General features: G+C 49.9%; 2 protein-coding genes across 5 annotated transcripts in view; one reads left to right on the forward strand and one right to left on the reverse strand.

Moving 5' to 3' along the window:
• GAMT (guanidinoacetate N-methyltransferase) overlaps positions 1–3,874 on the forward strand; it is a 242,831-nt gene extending 238,957 nt beyond the window's left edge. For all 4 annotated transcript variants that reach the window (XM_080989168.1, XM_080989169.1, XM_080989167.1 and 1 more), the window contains exons 5-7: positions 1,282–1,349; positions 3,097–3,207; positions 3,524–3,874. In XM_080989168.1, the coding sequence (XP_080845294.1) occupies positions 1,282–1,349; positions 3,097–3,207; positions 3,524–3,661 (317 nt within the window). In that variant the 3' untranslated portion in view covers positions 3,662–3,874. The remainder of the gene's footprint in view (positions 1–1,281; positions 1,350–3,096; positions 3,208–3,523) is intronic.
• A 2,360-nt stretch (positions 3,875–6,234) lies between these two features.
• On the reverse strand, positions 6,235–17,725 carry NDUFS7 (NADH:ubiquinone oxidoreductase core subunit S7). The gene is made up of 8 exons (XM_080989257.1): positions 17,619–17,725; positions 15,188–15,224; positions 13,266–13,334; positions 11,748–11,868; positions 10,157–10,336; positions 8,750–8,796; positions 8,050–8,138; positions 6,235–6,452 (listed from the first exon to the last, which is right to left on the reverse strand). The coding sequence occupies exons 1-8, from the start codon at positions 17,632–17,634 to the stop codon at positions 6,355–6,357; spliced, it is 657 nt and encodes a 218-aa protein (XP_080845383.1). The 5' UTR covers positions 17,635–17,725; the 3' UTR covers positions 6,235–6,354.
• Between the last annotated feature and the right edge of the window lie 659 nt (positions 17,726–18,384).

The following is an 18,384-nucleotide window of genomic DNA, read 5'->3' on the forward strand; positions in this document are numbered from 1 at the left end:
GCTTGGACTACTACCATGCTCTCTCCGTGGGGCTACCTTTGAAGGTGACCCGGAAACTACAACGAATCCAGAATCCAGCAGCTAAACTGGGGACTGGGAGTGGCCACCAAGACCACATAACACTGGTCCTGAAAGACCTACATTGGCTCCCAGGATGTTTCCGAGCACAATTCAAAGGGTTGGTGCTGACCTTGAAAGCCCTAAATGGCCCTGTATCCCTGAAGGAGCATCTCCACCCCCATCGTTCTGCCCAGACAGTGAGGTCCAACTCCGAGGGCCTTCTGGCGGTTCCCTCATTTGTGAGGTTACAGGGAACCAGGCAGAGGGCCTTCTTGGTGGTGGCGCCTGCCCTGTGGAACGCCCTCCCATCAAATGTCAAGGAAATAAACAACTACCTGACTTTTAGAAGACATCTGAAGGCAGCCCTGTTTAGGGAAGTATTTAATGTTTGATGTTTTATTGTCTTTTAAATATTCTGTTGGGAGCTGCCCAGAGTGGCCGGGGAAACCCAGCCAGGTGAGTGGGTGTGAACAACAACAACAATTATTATTATCCCAATTTTTAAAAATCATCCCTCCCATCCAACACTCTGATTTTTGTGAACTCCCATCCTCCCTTGCCATTGGCCATGCTTCTTTTGGCTGATAGGAGCTGTAGCTCAGCATCGTCCGGGGGCCAGATGTTTTCCCACCTCTGGAATAAAGAAGTCCAGCTTTTGCTTTAGGCCAGGGGTCTGCAACCTTTAAGACAAAAAGAGCCACTTGGACCCGTTTCCGAAGAAAAAAAAACCTGGGAGCTGCAAAACTCGTCATTATAAAAATAACTTTTTTGTCACTTTTTTATTATTTCTTTGTTTGACCCCTCAGAATTACTCCTCCTCATAGAAATAAACGTTAAATTAACAAGTTACCTTTTTGTGTGTGTGTGTTCTTCACTCCCCTTCAAAACAGTGACCAGCGTACATGCTCCCTTTCAATGCAGTGACCAGCGTACATGCCCCTTACAATGTAGCGGGCGGGAAGGTGACTTCGGGACGGTGTGTGACTAACGCACGCACCGCCCCCATGCAACGTCACAGCCAGTACAGCGCCCGCCACAGTGGGGAGTGTCGGGGCGCACAATGCGCCGCCTCCCCTCGCTAGTATCCGCCCCGGAGCCGCGGCAAAGGTGTAAAAGAGCCACGTGCGGCTCCGGAGCCGCGGGTTGCAGACCCCTGCTTTAGGAGGTGCAGGAGACAAAGTAACCTCTTCTGTTTTCCTGTTTCTTTCCTGCAACCTCCAGGAATCCTCTACGACACGTACCCTCTCTCAGCCGAAACCTGGCACACTCACCAGTTCAGCTTCATCAAGGTAAGGCGTGACGGCAGTCGCAAAAAGCGAGGTATTTCTCCTAAAGAAATATCGCAAACCCAAAAGCAAGCCCTTCAGGGCAGGAATGATCAAGAGTATTTTTTTGAGCGCTCCCTGGCAGTTCCTGGGAAGGTAGCAACAGGGATCGTGGCTTTCCCTTCGTCGCTGGTGATTGCAGGGCGGTCAGTTTTGAAATCCAGGAGCTCAGCACGGCAGCCGCGAATATAGGCTGAAATCAGGGCCGGATTTAGGTTTGACGAGGCCCCAAGCTACTGAAGGTCATGGGGCCCTTTATACGCCCAGCTGTCCTTTGTCAACAACAAATTGTCGCTCTTTTTTGTGTTGAATACATGCTATAAGGTAATTTATGGACCTAACAGGTATCTGAAGCCATTTGCACATAACAAAATATGTATTTTATCCAAGTAATTGTTGAACTGAAATACAATTAAGAAGAAGTATATTTGGGGGGGTCTCCAAGAGAGTGGGGCCCTAAGCTATAGCTTGTTTGGCTTATACGTAAATCTGGCACTGGCTGAAATCATGTGATGCGAGTTTTAATCTGTTTTTCGTTTACTGTCCTTCTTTCTTTTCGAAAGTCTTAAATCATGGCTGCCAGATCTTCTAAATTTAATACAGTACAGAAAAAAGTTCTGAATCCATTTTGTCTCTCCCAAATGACCTCAGATATTTCTCTGCAAGGTCAAAGGAAATGGGGAGCCTCCCCCCTGTCTCTTTGCTCACAAATCCTGTCTCAAGGGCACATTTAAGGTATAAATAGGTTGAGCCTCTGACCTGGATTCAGGAATTGAGTAGTCATCATAACAAAAGAGTGGCCAGCATGCCCAGGTAATTCAATCAGGTAACCTGGCAGACAGGATAAAAACAACGCACTCAGATTTCTGTTGTAGTCCGCCTCTTCTCTGATGTACTGGGGGTTGGTCTTGGGCTACACCCCTTCCGTGATGTATGTATGATGTATGGAGGGGCGGTCTTGGGTTCCAGGGTGGGCAGTGCAAAAGTCTATATAAGGGCTTTGCACACCTTTGTCCTGGGTCCTCCACCTCTCTCCCTGTTGCAACAGCTTTAATAAAAGATCAGGCTTACTAGCTGCTTTGCTTCTCAATATGCTCTGGTTTGCCTCTTTTATTTTCTCCTACCAACAGACGCGGTTAAGGGACGCGGGTGGTGCTGTGGGTTAAACCACAGAGCCTAGGACTTGCCGATCAGAAGGTCGGCGGTTCGAATTCCCGGTGATGGGGTGAGCTCCTGTTGCTCCGTCCCTGCTCCTGCCCACCTAGCAGTTCGAAAGCACGTCAAAGTGCAAATAGATAAAATAGGTACCGCTCCGGCAGAAAGGTAAACGGCATTTCCATGTGCTGCTCTGGTTCACTAGAAGCGGCTTAGTCCTGCTGGCCACATGACCCGGAAGCTGTACACCGGCTCCCTCGGCCAATGAAGCAAGATGAGCGCCGCAACCCCAGAGTCGGTCATGACTGGACCTAATGGTCAGGGGTCCTTTTACCAACAGAGAACCTACAAAAGGACTCTGTATAGGCTCTTGGGTACCCCATAAGGGAAAAGGAGCAGGGCTTTTTTTCTTATAACATTCCTAATTTCAGATACGGGGATGCAACCAGCAGGGACCCCCAACCTTTCCAGGACAAAAATCCCCAGCAAGGCGTCCTGGGGGGAAAGAGCCCCACAAAGTCTGCCATAACTCCCATCCCTCCCCACTTTCCTGCAGGGCCATGCTTACCGCCTTCTGAAGCCCGGAGGGGTCCTCACCTACTGCAACCTGACCTCTTGGGGAGACCTCCTCAAGAACAAGTATTCGGACATCGAGAAGATGTTTCAGGTGAGGGAGAGGGAGGGCTTTGCAGGCGGGTGGAGGCCAGGGAACAAGAGCTCTGTGTCCTTGCGAATTCTAGTCTGGCTCCCGCAAGTAGACCCACCCCATAGATTTAAACGGCTTTCATCGTCATTCCTCTTCCTTGGATCGTTATAAGAAAAAAAAAAAAACCCAAGGAAAACTGCGTTTTAAAATTCTCTGCTCTCTGGCACCCTCTGGTGTTGGATGTTCAAAGTGCATTCAAATTGCTGGTTCTTTACAACCGTGTGTCTTGTGTGGTGGGTTTAAAGTCTCCTCAAGGCGCTTTCCTCCCGCATTTTAGGAAACGCAGGTGGCGCACCTGGTGGAGGCCGGTTTCAAGAAGGAGAACATCCACACGGCCGTCATGGACCTCGTCCCTCCGTCCGACTGCAGATACTACTCCTTCCCCAAAATGATCACTCCCGCCCTCATCAAGTAGAGCTGCCAGCCCGTTCCCCCACCGGCTAGCTCTCTGAGGAAGGGCATGCTGACCGCAGCAGGAGCAGCCGAGACGGTCCGCTCTTTTGCGGCCAAACAGAAATCGGGGAGGGAGATGGCCTCTCGTTTTTCGAGCCTCCGGGCACATGGACACGAGCCCTTTAGCCAAAAAAATTGCAATCTGTTCTGTCGATCAAGAGAATTCTTTTCCACATTGCCTTGTCTCCTTCCATCTCTGCCGAACGGCAAACTGGGTGTAGCTTTGCGGCAGAGCAATGCATGCAGAAGGTCTGTGGATCGATCCCTCCGGTGGCGTCTCCGTAAGCAGGGTTGCGGTAGACCCTTCTCTGCCTGCAGACCCCACACAGCCCCTGCCGGCCCTTGTAGATAGATGGGCTTCTGGTCTGATTTGGTAACAGCCCGACTCCTGTTCAAATTTGCCTTTCCATTCAGAACCATGAGGACTAGGGACATGACTTTTCAGCTCAGCACCTGTGTGGCCTGTGGAAGGCGCCGGGTTCCATCCCTGACATCTCCATGCGGGAGAATGGCTGCCAGCCAGTGTAGACCGTACTAAGCCGGATGGATCAGTAGTCTGGCTACGTATAAGTCACCAGCCTATCTTCTGTTGCTGTAGTAAAGGTAAAGGGACCCTTGACCATTAGGTCCAGTCGTGACTGACTCTCGTTTTATTGGCCGAGGGAGCCGGCGTACAGCTTCCGGGTCATGTGGCCAGCATGACTAAGCCGCTTCCGGCGAACCAGAGCAGCGCACAGAAACGCCGCTTACCTTCCCGCCGGAGCGGTAACTATTTAACTACTTGCACTCTGACATCCTTTCGAACTGCTAGGTTGGCAGGAGCAGGGACCGAGCAACGGGAGCTCACCCCGTCATTGCGGGGATTCAAACCGCCGACCTTCTGATCGGCAAGCCCTAGGCTCTGTGGTTTAACCCACAGCACCACTCGCTGTAACAAGGCTCTAAAGCAGGGGTCAGCAACCTAAGGCCCACTGGCCGGATGTCATTTGACCGGCCCCCGAACTGAGCTGCCCGCTCGTGCGCTGCGCTAAACTAGCACAGCGCGGTGCGGTGCAGGGACTCGCTTCTGCGGCGCCGGAAATCGCGTCTGTGCAAACGCCGGAAATCACAAGCGGGACCAATCTGGCCCACGCAAGATAAACCTTGCCGACCCCTGCTCTAAAGGCAGACGATTGGTCCATGCAGCCTGCTGAGGACTACTCTGTCTGGCAGTAGCTCTCCAAACAGAGGTCTTTTTTACACCCGCCTCTTTTTTAACCGGAGTTTGAACCCGGGGCTTCCTGCCTCCAAAGCACAAACTTTTATCCCCTGAGCAAACAGGCTGTCTTCCGGAAGTCGACCCGAACGATGCTGGGTCTCATCCCGCTCTTGCTATCGCAGTTTCACATTTACCGTATTTTTTGCTCTCTAAGACTCACTTTTTCCCTCCTAAAAAGTAAGGGGAAATGTGTGTGCGTCTTATGGAGCGAATGCAGGCTGCGCAGCTATCCCAGATGCCAGAACAGCAAGAGGGATTGCTGCTTTCACTGCGCAGCGATCCCTCTTGCTGTTCTGGCTTCTGAGATTCAGAATATTTTTTTTTCTTGTTTTCCTCCTCCAAAAACTAGGTGCGTCTTGTGGTCTGGTGCGTCTTATAGAGCAAAAAATGTGGTATATCCCAACTTATTCCTAACAAAGGAGCTCGACTCGGTGTGTTTAGTTCTCCCCTCCCTCATTTAATCTTCACAACAACTGTGAAAGGTTGGTTAGGCAGAGAGGTAGCGACTGGCCCGAAGTCACCAGTTGCAAAATGTGTGAATGGGGTGTGTGTGTGTTAGCGTTCCCAGAACCGCAACTTCAGCTTTTAAAAAGAAAAGCTTCTAGTCCCCATGATGGTGTTGTTTAGTTGTGTCCGACACTTCGTGACCCTGTGGACCAGAGCACACCAGGCACTCCTGTCTTCCACTGCCTCCCGCAGTTTGGTCAAACTCATGCTGGCAGCCCTCATGATGGTAATACAGTGGTACCTCGGGTTACATACGCTTCAGGTTACAGACTCCGCTAACCCAGAAATAGTGCTTCAGGTTAAGAACTTTGCTTCAGGATGAGAACAGAAATCGTGCTCTGGTGGCGCAGCGGCAGCAGGAGGCCCCATTAGCTAAAGTGGTGCTTCAGGTTATGAACAGTTTCAGGTTAAGAACGGACCTCTGGAACGAATTAAGTACTTAACCCGAGGTACCACTGTATGCCTCAAACCTTTGAAGGTGACCCAGAAACTACAACTAATCCAGAACGCGGCAGCCAGACTGGTGACTGGGAGTGGCCGCCAAGACCACATAACACCGGTCCTGAAAGACCTACATTGGCTCCCAGTAGTTTCCGAGCACAATTCAAAGTGTTGGTGCTGACCTTCAAAGCCCTAAACGGCCCAGTAGACCTGAAGGAGCGTCTCCACCCCCATCATCCAGCCCGGACACTGAGGTCCAGCTCCGAGGGCCTTCTGGCGGTTCCCTCCCTGCGAGAAGCCCTTGATTGTGAAAAGAGACAGGCCACCAAACCAATGTACTCTGTTTATCTCTATATATAATTGCAAACTTGTAGAGAAAGCTGTGTGCAAAATGCGCTAAACCACGTGCACCACCGTCATTTTCGGGCCCGCCAGCTGACGTGCCGTTGCTACTTCCGGTACCAAATCTGGAGTCGTTTTTCCCGCTTGATCTTGCGCTGCAGTTGCAGGATCCCGTAGAGAAGAGCTTCGGCTGTTGGGGGGCAACCTGCGAAGAAGGAGGTTCGCAGTCAGACCATCACAGGGCAGAGGCAAGGCGGTTGTCCGGGCCAGAACCTCCTTGTATTGCATAATGATAATAGAATCGTAAAGTTGGAAAGCTATCCTAAGGGATAACAATAGCAATAATGATCTGTTTTTTTTATAAGCAGCAAATCTGACTGGGTTGCCCTGGCCACTCTGGGTGGCTCCCAGCAAATTATGAAACATCAAACAATAAAAACCTCCCTAAACAGGGCTGCCTTCAGATGTCTTCTAAAAGTCAGACAGTTGTTTATTTCCTTCACATCTGAAGGGAGGGCGTTCCACAGGGTGGGCGCCACCACCGAGAAGGCCCTCTGTCAGGTTCCCTGTACAGTGGTACCTCGGGTTACATATGCTTCAGGTTACAGACTCTTCAGCTTACAGACTCCGCTAACCCAGAAATAGTACTACGGGTTAAGAACTTTGCTTCAGGATGAGAACAGAAATTGTGTTCTGGCGGCACAGCAGCAGCAGGAGGCCCCATTAGCTAGAGTGGTGCTTCAGGTTAAGAACAGTTTCAGTTTAAGAACGGACCTCCGGAACGAATTAAGTACTTAACCCGAGGTACTACTGTAACCTCACAACTCACAGGGAGGGAACCGCCTCAGAGCTGGACCTCAGTGTCCAGGCTGGACGATGGGGGTGGAGATGCTCCTTCAGGGTTACTGGGCCGTTTAGGGCTTTCAAGGTCAGCACCAACGCTTTGAATTGTGCTCAGAAACGCCCTGGGGGCCAATGCAGATCTTTCAGGACCGGTGTTATATGGTCTTGGTGGCCCCTCCCAGTCCCCAGTCCAGCTGCCGCATTCTGGATTACCGTATTTTTTGCTCTATAACACGCACCCGACCATAACACGCATGTAGTTTTTAGAGGAGGAAAATCCGTAGGCATGCCACCCGTAGGCATTCCCTCCATAACACGCACAGACATTTCCCCTTACTTTTTAGGAGGAAAAAAGTGAGTGTTATGGTGCAAAAAATACGGTAGTTGCCGTTTCCAGGTCACCTTCAAAGGGAGCCCCACGGAGAGCGCATGGCAGTAGTCCAAGTGGGAGATAACCAGAGCATTCACCACTCTGGCCAGACAGTCTACGGGCAGGGAGGGTTTCATCCTGCATACCAGATGTAGCTGGTAGACAGCTGCCCTAGACGCAGAATGGACCTGCGCCTCCATGGACAGCTGTGAATGCTTCTGAGTATCTGTTGCTACAAACCACAGAGGGAGAGAGTTGTTCTGGGGCTCAGAACATGCTTGTGGGCTTTCCTTGGGGGAATCTTGTTGGCCACCCATGCTGGACGGGCCTGATCCACCAGAATGGACCTGCGCCTACATGGATAGCTGTGAGTCCAAACGACTCTGGAAGGAGGCCAGATCTCAAGTCCAGAGTCATCACCAGCCACTTTGGACTCCATGTCCTGGGCTGATGGGAGTCTGAAGCGGCTGTAGGCTGGGGAAGAGCAGCCAAGGAGAGGCAGCTAGCCAAATCAGAGAACCATAGAGTTGGAAGGGCCCCCCAACGGTCATCTAGTCCAACCCCCAGTGACGCACGTCGTCTTGTTTACCTGGGACGTAGATGTCCACCGGCACGATCCGGTCACAGCCACGAACCACGGAGTAAGAGTAATGGTAGTAGCCGCCACCGTTAGCACAGCTGAAAAATAACAGGACAAAAAACCAATGGAGGGCAGTCCAGTGTTTTAGCCAACCTATTATTCACTATTTAAGTCATCTTTTTGGTGTCGCAAACTCACCCCCAGTGCCCCCAACCCTATAAAAAAACGGTATTCGGAATAGCAGTTTGCACAGCCCACAAAGGACGATAACAGTGTGATGAAATTCCAACAGGAGTGGTTGATTGCATGTGTTCAAAATCCAATTTAAACTATTTAAATTTGATTATTTCAACCAAATGGATGGACTTAATCCCATGATACCAGCTTTTCGAAATCTGATTATTACATTTATTATATTTGCACCTCTGGCACCCTTGGCTGCCCCCCCCCAAGAGGTGGCACTGGTGATTATGGGATACGTCGGTTTAAACGTTTCCCCCTCCGCGGAAACATCAGGGAGTGCGGTTTGCAGGAGGAGGAAAGATTCAGTAGAGACAGCAGCAAAAGCACGTCGGAGCCTGGAGTTCAAATCACGGGCGACAACCAGCGGCAGGGAGATGAGTGGAGGTTATAAGCTTGAAAAATGATTACAAAGTACACCCACTTTCCCCGATGACAATAGGAAAGAAATATTTCCATTTTTCTTTACCTCCCCATGGAGACTACGTAGCGTGGCTCAGGCATCTGGTCGTACACCTGTTGAAACAAAGAAGATGACGGGTTTTGCATTCTGGAGTCAAAATGAGTGGCAGAGACCTGGATCTGCAAAGCTTAGTAAGTTTATTTTTATTTATTGAATGTGTACACCGCCCTTCATCCTACAATCTCAGGGTGGCACACAGTGGGGAAACACAAGATAGAAGCGCAAAATAAATTGTTAAAACAGCAACACACCCACCCCGCGCGCAAAAAAACACACACATTAAAAATTTCACAGAATATCAAAGGTACGGCTGTACAGATTATAAACAAACCAATAAATCAATAGAAACTAATAATAATAATAATAATAATAATAATAATAATAATTGCTTCTGCCCTTTAAAACTTTGTAGGGCTATGTTCCCTTCTGGATGCCATCATTATTATTAGTTTCTATTGTTTTACTGGTTTATTTATAATCTGTACAGTGGTACCTCGGGTTACATACGCTTCAGGTTACACACTCCGCTAACCCAGAAATAGTGCTTCAGGTTAAGAACTTTGCTTCAGGATGAGAACAGAAATCGTGCTACAGCGGCAGCAGAAGGCCCCATTAGCTAAAGTGGTGCTTCAGGTTAAGAACAGTTTCAGGTTAAGAACGGACATCCGGAACGAATTAAGTACAGTGGTGCCTCGCAAGACGAAATTAATCCGTTCCGCGAGTCTTTTCGTCTAGCGGTTTCTTCGTCTTGCGAAGCAAGCCCATTAGCGGCTTAGCGGCTTAGCGCTATTAGCGGTTTAGCGGCTATTAAAGGCTTATCGGCTTAGCGGATTAGCTGCTAAAAGGCTATTAAAGGCTTAGCGGCTTAGAAAAAGGGGGAGAAAAGCGGGAAAAAAATCTCAAGACTCGCAAGACATTTTCATCTTGCGAAGCAAGCCCATAGGGAAATTCATCCTGCGAAGCGCATTGAAAACGGAAAACCCTTTCATCTAGCGGGTTTTCCGTCTTGCGAGGCATTCGTCTTGCGGGGCACCACTGTACTTAACCCGAGGTACCACTGTATTTATATATGCTGTAAGCTGCCCAGAGTGGCTGGGGAAACCCAGCCAGATGGGGTGGGACAGAAAATAATAATAATAATAATAATAATAATAATAATAATAATAATAATAAAAAAAAAACGTTTACAGTTATGCCCAAGTTAATATAACCACCAGCCCCAACTAAACATTTTACCAACCCCAACAGAAGCAAAACAAGAGGAACAAAAATTTTAAATTGTTTAAAACATTTCGCCTTTAGCCCTGCCCTCTGCCAGCAGGCGGCCCCCCAGAAGCGAATATGGCCCTCGGGCCAAACCAACGTCTCCCATCGTCCCTGAAAGTGCCGCCTCTCGGATTCCACCCGGCCTACCTTCCGAAGGGCGGGTGCCATCTTATTGGTGAGCGTGCCCGCCACGATCATGACGTCGGCTTGCCGGGGGCTGGCTCGGAAGACCACCCCGAAGCGATCCATGTCGTAGCGGGGCGCAGCCATGTGCATCATCTCGACGGCGCAGCAAGCCAAGCCGAAGGTCATCGGCCACAAGGAGCTCTGTGGGCGGAGGAGATGCTCAGCATTGAGTTATGAGCCACTAGGTAAAGGTAAAGGGACCCCTGACCATTAGGTCCAGTCGTAGCTGACTCTGGGGTTGTGGCGCTCATCTCGCTTTATTGGCCGAGGGAACCGGCGTACAGCTTCTGGGTCCTGTGGCCAGCAGGACTAAGCCGCTTCTGGCGAACCAGAGCAGCGCACGGAAACGCCGTTTACCTTCCCGCCGGAGTGGTGCCTATTTATCTACTTGCACTTTGACGTGCTTTCGAACTGCTAGGTTGGGAGGAGCAGGGACCGAACAACAGGAGCTCACCCCGTCGTGGGGATTCGAACTGCTGACCTTCTGATCGGCAAGTCCTAGGCTCTGTGGTTTCCTAGCTAAAAGCTAGTCAAAAAAAGAAGGCGAACCAGAGCAACACACGGAAACGCCGTTTACCTTCCCGCCGGAGCGGTACCTATTTATCTACTTGCACTTTTGACGTGCTTTCGAACTGCTAGGTTGGCAGGAGCAGGGACCTGGCGGCGGGAGCTCACCCCGTCGCAGGGATTCGAACTGCCGACCTTCTGATCGGCAAGTCCTAGGCTCTGTGGTTTAACCCACAGCGCCACCCGCATCCCTATGAGCCACTAACTTTTATTTTAAAAACTCGAGGCTTTTCTATTAGGAATTGTAGGTGCTAATACAGTGGTACCTTGGTTCTCAAATGCCTTGGTTCCCAAACAACTTGGAACTCAAACACTAGCAAACCCGGAAGTAGGTGTTCCGGTTTGCGAACATTTTTTGGAAGCCGAACATGCTCCGTTTTGAGTGTTACGCTGAGGTCTGTCTGTTTTCGCCATTTATTTTGCGTTTTTGTTTTTGCGGCTTCCGCATTTGGGAAAGTGAAAGGTCAAGTGTGGCTCGGGGTAAAACACAGGTATATAAGGCTTGAGGGCCTGCAGGAGATGTTACGGGCAGGATGAACTAAGCCTCTAGCAGCAATTAAACAAAATAATAATAATAGGGACGTGGGTGGCGCTGTGGGTTAAACCACAGAGCCTAGTGCTTGCCAATCAGAAGGTCGGCGGTTCGAATCCCCGCAACGGGGTGAGCTCCCGTTGCTCAGTCCCTGCTGCTGCCCACCTAGCAGTTCAAAAGCACATCCAAGTGCAAGTAGATAAATAGGTACCACTCTGGCAGGAAGGTAAGCGGCGTTTCCATGCGCTGCTCTGGTTCACCAGAAGTGGCTTAGTCCTGCTGGCCACATGACCCGGAAGCTGTACGCCGGCTCCCTCGGCCAATAAAGCGAGATGAGCGCCGCAACCCCAGAGTCGGCCACGACTGGACCTAATGGTCATGGGTCCCTTTACCTTTACTAATAATAATAATAATAATAATAATAATAATAATTCTTGCAAAGCTGCCACTCACCCGCCGAGCCCAATTGACCAAGTCGTCTAGCTTGGTGATGACGTACTCGCCCCGGCTGCTAGGAAGGTATGACTTCTTTTGAACGACGGTGCTGGCGCTCTTCTGCTGAAGCTGAGCAGAACTACGAAGGAAAGGATACCATCAGGGCACCGTTCCCTGCTGAGGAATCACAGGGGTTCGGGCTAGACGACCCCCCTTAGAACCCAGTTTCATGGCTCTTGTTATCGCTCCAACCTTGCTGGTTTCTGACTGGAGTCCCGCAAGAACAAGAGCTGGGTGCAAATTATGGTATCGGCTACACAGACCTATGGAACTCCCTCCCACAAGAAATTAGGCAGGGACAAGTTAGGCAGAGAGTCCAGCAAGGAGACTCCCATCCCTACTGGATTTTCAGATGTCTGGTCAAACTGTTCTATTCCCAGTGGCCTTTGCATCGCCCTGGATGGATCTCAGATGTTTTCGGGTGGAGATATAAAATTCTTGGTGTTTAAAAATGTGTGAGTTTTAAACTGCTTATATGTTATCGTTGTTGGAGGTCGTTTTGAGACCTACGTGAGTGGAAAGCAGGATATAAATAATCTTAGAGAAGCGTATGAGATAGGAGATCCATCATCAAATATTGGAAGAGCAGTTGTCCCATGGGAGATGGAGCCAGCAAGGACCCGAACCAACGGATTCAAACATCAGGAATAACTTTCTAGTGGTAAGAGCTGTTTGATAACAGAACAGTCTCCCTCGGGAAAGTGGTGGACTCTCCTTCCTCAGAGGTTTTTAAGCAGAGGGTGGAAGGCCATCTTTCGCCGCAACCCCTGTATTGCCGGGGGTTGGGCTGGATGACCCCTGGGTTCCCCTTCCAATGCTACAATTCTACGAGGCAGGCTAAGTTGAGAGGTGGGCGACCGGCTCGAGGTCCCAAATGAGCTCGAGGAGAGGCGATTGGAAGCGAGGTCTCCCTGGTTTGTGGCTACCCCTCGGCGGCTCTCAAAGTTCCTTTCCGCCTGCCCCATGGAATCTGTTGGGAAACTGTGTACATGCAGCTACTGACAGAGTCAATTAAGGTTTGGCAGACAGCCAGATGGCAATCTAAAGGAGTAAGTCTGCCTGGTGATAACCGAGACATGGAGACTGCTCCCTGATTGGTCAAGCTCTCTCAAGGGAGTGCTAATTAATGGCCTACTAACTGGAATGTGTTAGTTCAGTGTTCGGGATTTCAGTGTTCAGAGTTCTGTGTGTCAGTGTAGGAGTTGTGAGTCGTGTCAGAGAGAGCTAGCAAAAGATCCGTGTTCTGTTCCTGTAAACAGTCCACTGTATATAATAAACACCTAACGACAAGTTCCTGGTTCCTGCTCCGTCTATCCTGTCTGCAGCCAAGTTGCCAATTGATTCCGTGGATTCTGCTAGGTCTGGCTAAGGTCCTGCAACTAGTCAGAAAGTTGCGAAACACCAAATTGGTTTTGCCAATAGAATCCCCCCAGGCTGCCCAGCAAAGGGGGGGGGGGTATTTGGGGTTCGGCCTACCTATCTGTGCTGTCCGTCACAGGCGTCTGATGGAGCGAGCGAGCGGGTGCACCGGACGCCACGAGCGGCCTGTTCGGGGAGAGTGAGAAGTTGTGGGTCTCAAAGTGGGGCTCGTGCACAGTGCTCAAAATCATCATCCCACCCAAAGTTGCAATAGCATCCTCCTTTAGTGGGGCAGAGGGACGCAGGTGGCGCTGTGGGTTAAACCACAGAGCCTAGGACTTGCCGATCAGAAGGTCGGTGGTTCGAATCCCCACAACGGGGTGAGCTCCCGTTGCTCGGTCCCTGCTCCTGCCAACCTAGCAGTTCGAAAGCACACCAGCGCAAGTAGATAAATAGGTACCGCTCCGGCGGGAAGGTAAATGGCGTTTCCGTGCGCTGCTCTGGTTCGCCAGAAGCGGCTTAGTCCTGCTGGCAACATGACCCGGAAGCTGTAAGCCGGCTCCCTCTGCCAGTAAAGCGAGATGAGCGCCGCAACCCCAGACGCGGCCACGACTGGACCTAATGGTCAGGGGTCCCTTTACCTTTAGTGGGGCAGACCTACCGCTCTTCTGAGCAATTCTTTTTGCAGGGTATCGGATGAGTCTGTGGGAACAAAGGGCTGCCCCCTTCCCCCAGGGAGCCACTGGCCTACACAGTTACTTGAGAGTAAGCCTCAAACAGCTTGCTATTTCCCACCTTCCTGTTTCGACTCTCTGCCACCCTCTCTGCATCACCTAGCAATTCTAAAATATAGACGAAGTTTTACTCTTGCAAGATTGAATGTCTTGCCCTCGGCTGGACTTGAGGGACGATTCCAACAGATCCCACACAAAAATGCTTATGTCTCTGTGGAGATGGCAGTCCCGAATTGGTGGCGCATGCCCTTCTGGCTTGCCCTCTTTATAAAGACTTGAGGAATGAGATTATCACCCCTCTTTTATCGTCCATTCCCAGTCGCCCAGCCACTGCCCCAGGGTCCTTTCTCCTGGCAGATCAAGATGAGCAAAGGTCGCAGGGTTTTTCGCTGGGGCAATCGGAATAAGACCCACGATTTGACCATTGATTCAAAACCCTAAAATGTATCTTACATAATTGACTTTTTATTTCTATTCTTGGTATATCGTATTGTTTTATTGCTATGGCCGATGGCGGGCGCAAATAAAGATTCATTCATTCGACTTGCTTCAGAGTCGGCCTGTATAGCGTTGCAGAGTTAGCTTTGCTTAGGGAACAGAAATGAAACGTCTAAAACTGGGCACACGTCTTATTTTTAAGGGCTCAGAACGATTTACGCCCTTCTACAAACAACTGCTGTGCCCAATATCATCCTGTTCAGAGGAGACCCGCTGGAACCAATGGGCACTGCTAACCTACGTACATAAATTCCAGTGGGTTTACTCTGAGTAGAACTTAGCGGGATTTGAAACCTCCCCCCCACCTCCCACCATTTACTAAATGACCGAAAATGGCGTCGCTTTGCGTGTTTAGTTAATCTTCGCTCCGAAGCGTGGGTGATTAAGCAGTATATAGTGAGGGACGCGGGTGGTGCTGTGGGTTAAACCACAGAGCCTAGGACTTGCCAATCAGAAGGTCGCGGTTCGAATCCCCGCAATGACGGGGTGAGCTCCCGTTGCTCGGTCCCTGCTCCTGCCAACCTAGCAGTTCGAAAGCACGTCAAAGGGCAAGTAGATAAATAGGTACCGCTCCGGCGGGAAGGTAAACGGCGTTTCCGTGCGCTGCTCTGGTTCGCCAGAAGCGGCTTAGTCCTGCTGGCCACATGACCCGGAAGCTGTACACCGGCTCCCTCGGCCAGTAAAGCCAGAGTCGGCCACGACTGGACCTAATGGTCAGGGGTCCCTTTACCTTTAAAGAGCCAAAATAATCAAAGAATTGGGCTCAGTGTTCTCTAAGAGAGTGAGAATTGCTTCAGGCATGCTTACCTCCAAAGGGACAGGCCACGCGTGGCGACGCGGGAAGCTGGAAAGAAAACCACAGTGGTTGAGCATAGATTAAATTCCACAGAGATAATACAAATGGCTTTTCGCAGAGCTAAAAATGGAAACAGAGACTTTAATAGATGAGAAATTAGGAACCGCGTAGAGGCAGAAGGAAGTCATCAAATAAATCAGGGAATAAAACCAGAGATTAGGTACAGATGAGAAAGTGAGAGTTGCGAGGAGTGAAAGATAAGGTCAAGATAAAAGGATCTCTCACTGGAAATATGTGTTTAGAATACAGTGGTACCTCGGGTTAAGTACTTAATTCGTTCCGGAGGTCCATTCTTAACCTGAAACTGTTCTTATCCTGAAGCACCACTTTAGCTAATGGGGCCTCCTGCTGCCGCCACGCAATTTCTGTTCTCATCCTGAAGCAAAGTTCTTAACCCGAAGTACTATTTCTGGGTTAGCGGAGTCTGTAACCTGAAGCGTATGTAACCCGAGGTACCACTGTATCATCAATGATGGTTTGTATTTATTAAACAGCTGTATGTTTTTGACAAGATTTTCCCGTTTGTATTTTTTTGTTTTTGTCTTTTCTTTCTTTTTTCTTTTTGTGTAGATCTTTTTTTATATAATAGAATAACGTGGTTGATTACATGTAACATTTAATGTGCAAATAAAGTTTAATAATAATAAATACAATTCTACCAATTTTGTTTGGAGGGAGCATAAGGCACCATCCTCCGAAGGCTGCAAACGGGCCAACTGCGGCAACTGGGGGACTGATCCAGCGCCTGGGCGCTGTGCCTGAGCACCTGTTCCACTTGCCTTCGCCTGACAACATCCCCGCCACTTTCCAGTCACCCGAGGGACCATCTCCAGCTTCCTAGCACAAGGCTCATATTACCAAGATCCATAACAGAGTACGCGCTTTGTTAGCCTCCCTGCCTGCTCTTCCGAGATCTGGGGGCCAAGGCCTCTCAACAGCCCAGACGTCTTTTCTGGGTGCAGACACCTACCCTCTAAAATCAGCGCAAAGCATCTGGGAGACAGGTTTTCTTTAAATGAGGCCCCTAGAGTTTTCCCTCTCTCCGCCTCTCCCTCCAACAAAACCCTTTTATATAGTTTAAGCGGCTGCTTCGACCTGCGGGAACTGGCGTGCTCTGGTGCACGGGGTCACGAAGAGGCGGACACATTGTTGTTTAGTCGTGTCTGCCTCTTGGTGACCCCCTGGACCAGAGCATGCCAGGCCCTCCTGTCTTCCAGCAAAGGTCCATACAGTACCTTGCCAACAAAGGTCCGTATAGTAAAAGCTCTGGTTTTCCCAGTAGTGATGTATGGAAGTGAGAGCTGGACCACAAAGAAGGCCGATCGCCGAAGAATGGATGCTTTTGAATTCTGGTGCTGGAGGAGACTCTTGAGAGTCCCATGGACTGCAAGAAGATCAAACCTCTCCATTCTGAAGGAAATCAGCCCTGAGTGCTCACTGGAAGGACAGATCCTGAAGCTGAGGCTCCAAGACTTTGGCCACCTCATGAGAAGAGAAGACTCCCTGGAAAAGACCCTGATGCTGGGAAAGATGGAGGGCGCAAGGAGAAGGGGACAACGGAGGACGAGATGGTGGGACAGTGCTCTCGAAGCTACCAGCATGAGTTTGACCAAACTGTGAGAGGCGGTGGAAGACAGGAGTGCCTGGCGTGCTCTGGTCCAGGGGGTCACGAAGAGGCGGACACAACTAAATGACTAAACAACAACAAAAGTATATGTATTAGGACAATCCTTGCCGACAAAGGTCCGTATAGTTCAATCTATGGTTTTCCCAGCAGTGATGTATGGAAGTGAGAGCTGGACCATAAAGAAGGCTGATGGCCGAAGAATGGATGCTTTTGAATTCTGGTGCTGGAGGAGACTCTTGAGAGTCCCATGGACTGCAAGAAGATCCAACCTCTCCATTCGGAAGGAAATCAGCCCTGAGTCCTCACTGGAAGGACAGATCCTGAAGCTGAGGCTCCAAGACTTTGGCCACCTCAGGAGAAGAGAAGACTCCCTGGAAAAGACCCTGATGCTGGGAAAGATGGAGGGCGCAAGGAGAAGGGGATGACGGAGGACGAGATGGTGGGACAGTGTTCTCAAAGCTACAAACATGAGTTTGACCAAACTGCGGGAGGCAGTGGGAGACAGGAGTGCCCGGCGTGCTCTGGTCCAGGGGGTCACGAAGAGGCGGACACGACTAAACAACAACAATTCCTCCTCACTTTCTGCCATCCAAGTTGTGTCATCTGCAGATCTGGGGCTGTTGACCTTTAAAGTTTGGAAGGGGGCAGCTCCTGGTCCCTTGACCCCTCCCTGCCTGCCTGCCTGGGGGGTTCAGCCAGCATGGGAAGCCCCCCCCCAAATATATACCCCCCCCGCCAGCCCAGCCCCCCCTCACCTGCCAGAGTCGCCATTTCTGCAGCCCTTCAAGCCACCTTCTCCCTCCCTGGGCGGAGCCAGGCGGGTGCTGCTCCCTAAAGGCTCCGGGTGGGGAACCGCCGCCGCCGCCGCCATAGTTCCGCCCTACCAGGGTTCCGCTTCCGGCTCCTGGAGGCGCCTCCTGCTGCTGTTGCTGCTGCTGCCACCTAGAGGCGAAGGGGAGGAATAGCAGGCCTTCCCCGCTCCAGGCTTTTCAAGGTCAAAATTACATTCTTTGAAATCAAAATACATTATATTAACAAACTGGCTTAGGGACGTTGTTTATTTTTATTTTTATTTATTATTTATTTAATTTTTTTATATTTTATATTTTTTTTAATTTATTATTTATTTTCTTTTTATTTTCTGTTGCATTTTAAAGAATGACAGAGAAAGCAAGAATTAAGCATGGCATCCAAATGTCCAGAAGGAAAAATACAAAAAAGGGAAAAAAATGAGAAAAGAAAAATGATAATAAAAAACGAAAAAGACAAAATAAAAATAAAAATGTGCTTGAAACAACTGCTTCCGGCTTTGTTGCCGCCGCGGCCATCTTGGTTCCGGGCAAAGACTCCCTTGCCCTTTCTTGCACATATATAGATATTTTTTATAGCGTCCCTACCGACCAATCCATATTGCTATCAACCTCCCTTGATGCAATCTCGCGCGCCCCAGCTTGCAAAGGAGGCGTGCATTCTTATTTTATTTTTGCAAAAAAAAAAATAAATTTAAAAAGGAATATATAT

This window comes from Podarcis pityusensis, assembly GCF_964106645.2.
Source record: "Podarcis pityusensis genome assembly, chromosome: 18".
Lineage (NCBI taxonomy): Eukaryota > Metazoa > Chordata > Lepidosauria > Squamata > Lacertidae > Podarcis > Podarcis pityusensis.

Excerpts from the sequence above, each read along its gene's own strand:
- NDUFS7 (XM_080989257.1), bottom strand. Across the intron at positions 13,335-15,187 it reads CGTGGCCTGTCCCTTTGGAG|GCCGCTCGTGGCGTCCGGTG; the intron begins GTAAGCATGCCT and ends CTCCCCGAACAG. Across the intron at positions 6,453-8,049 it reads GGTGGACATCTACGTCCCAG|GTTGCCCCCCAACAGCCGAA; the intron begins GTAAACAAGACG and ends CCTTCTTCGCAG.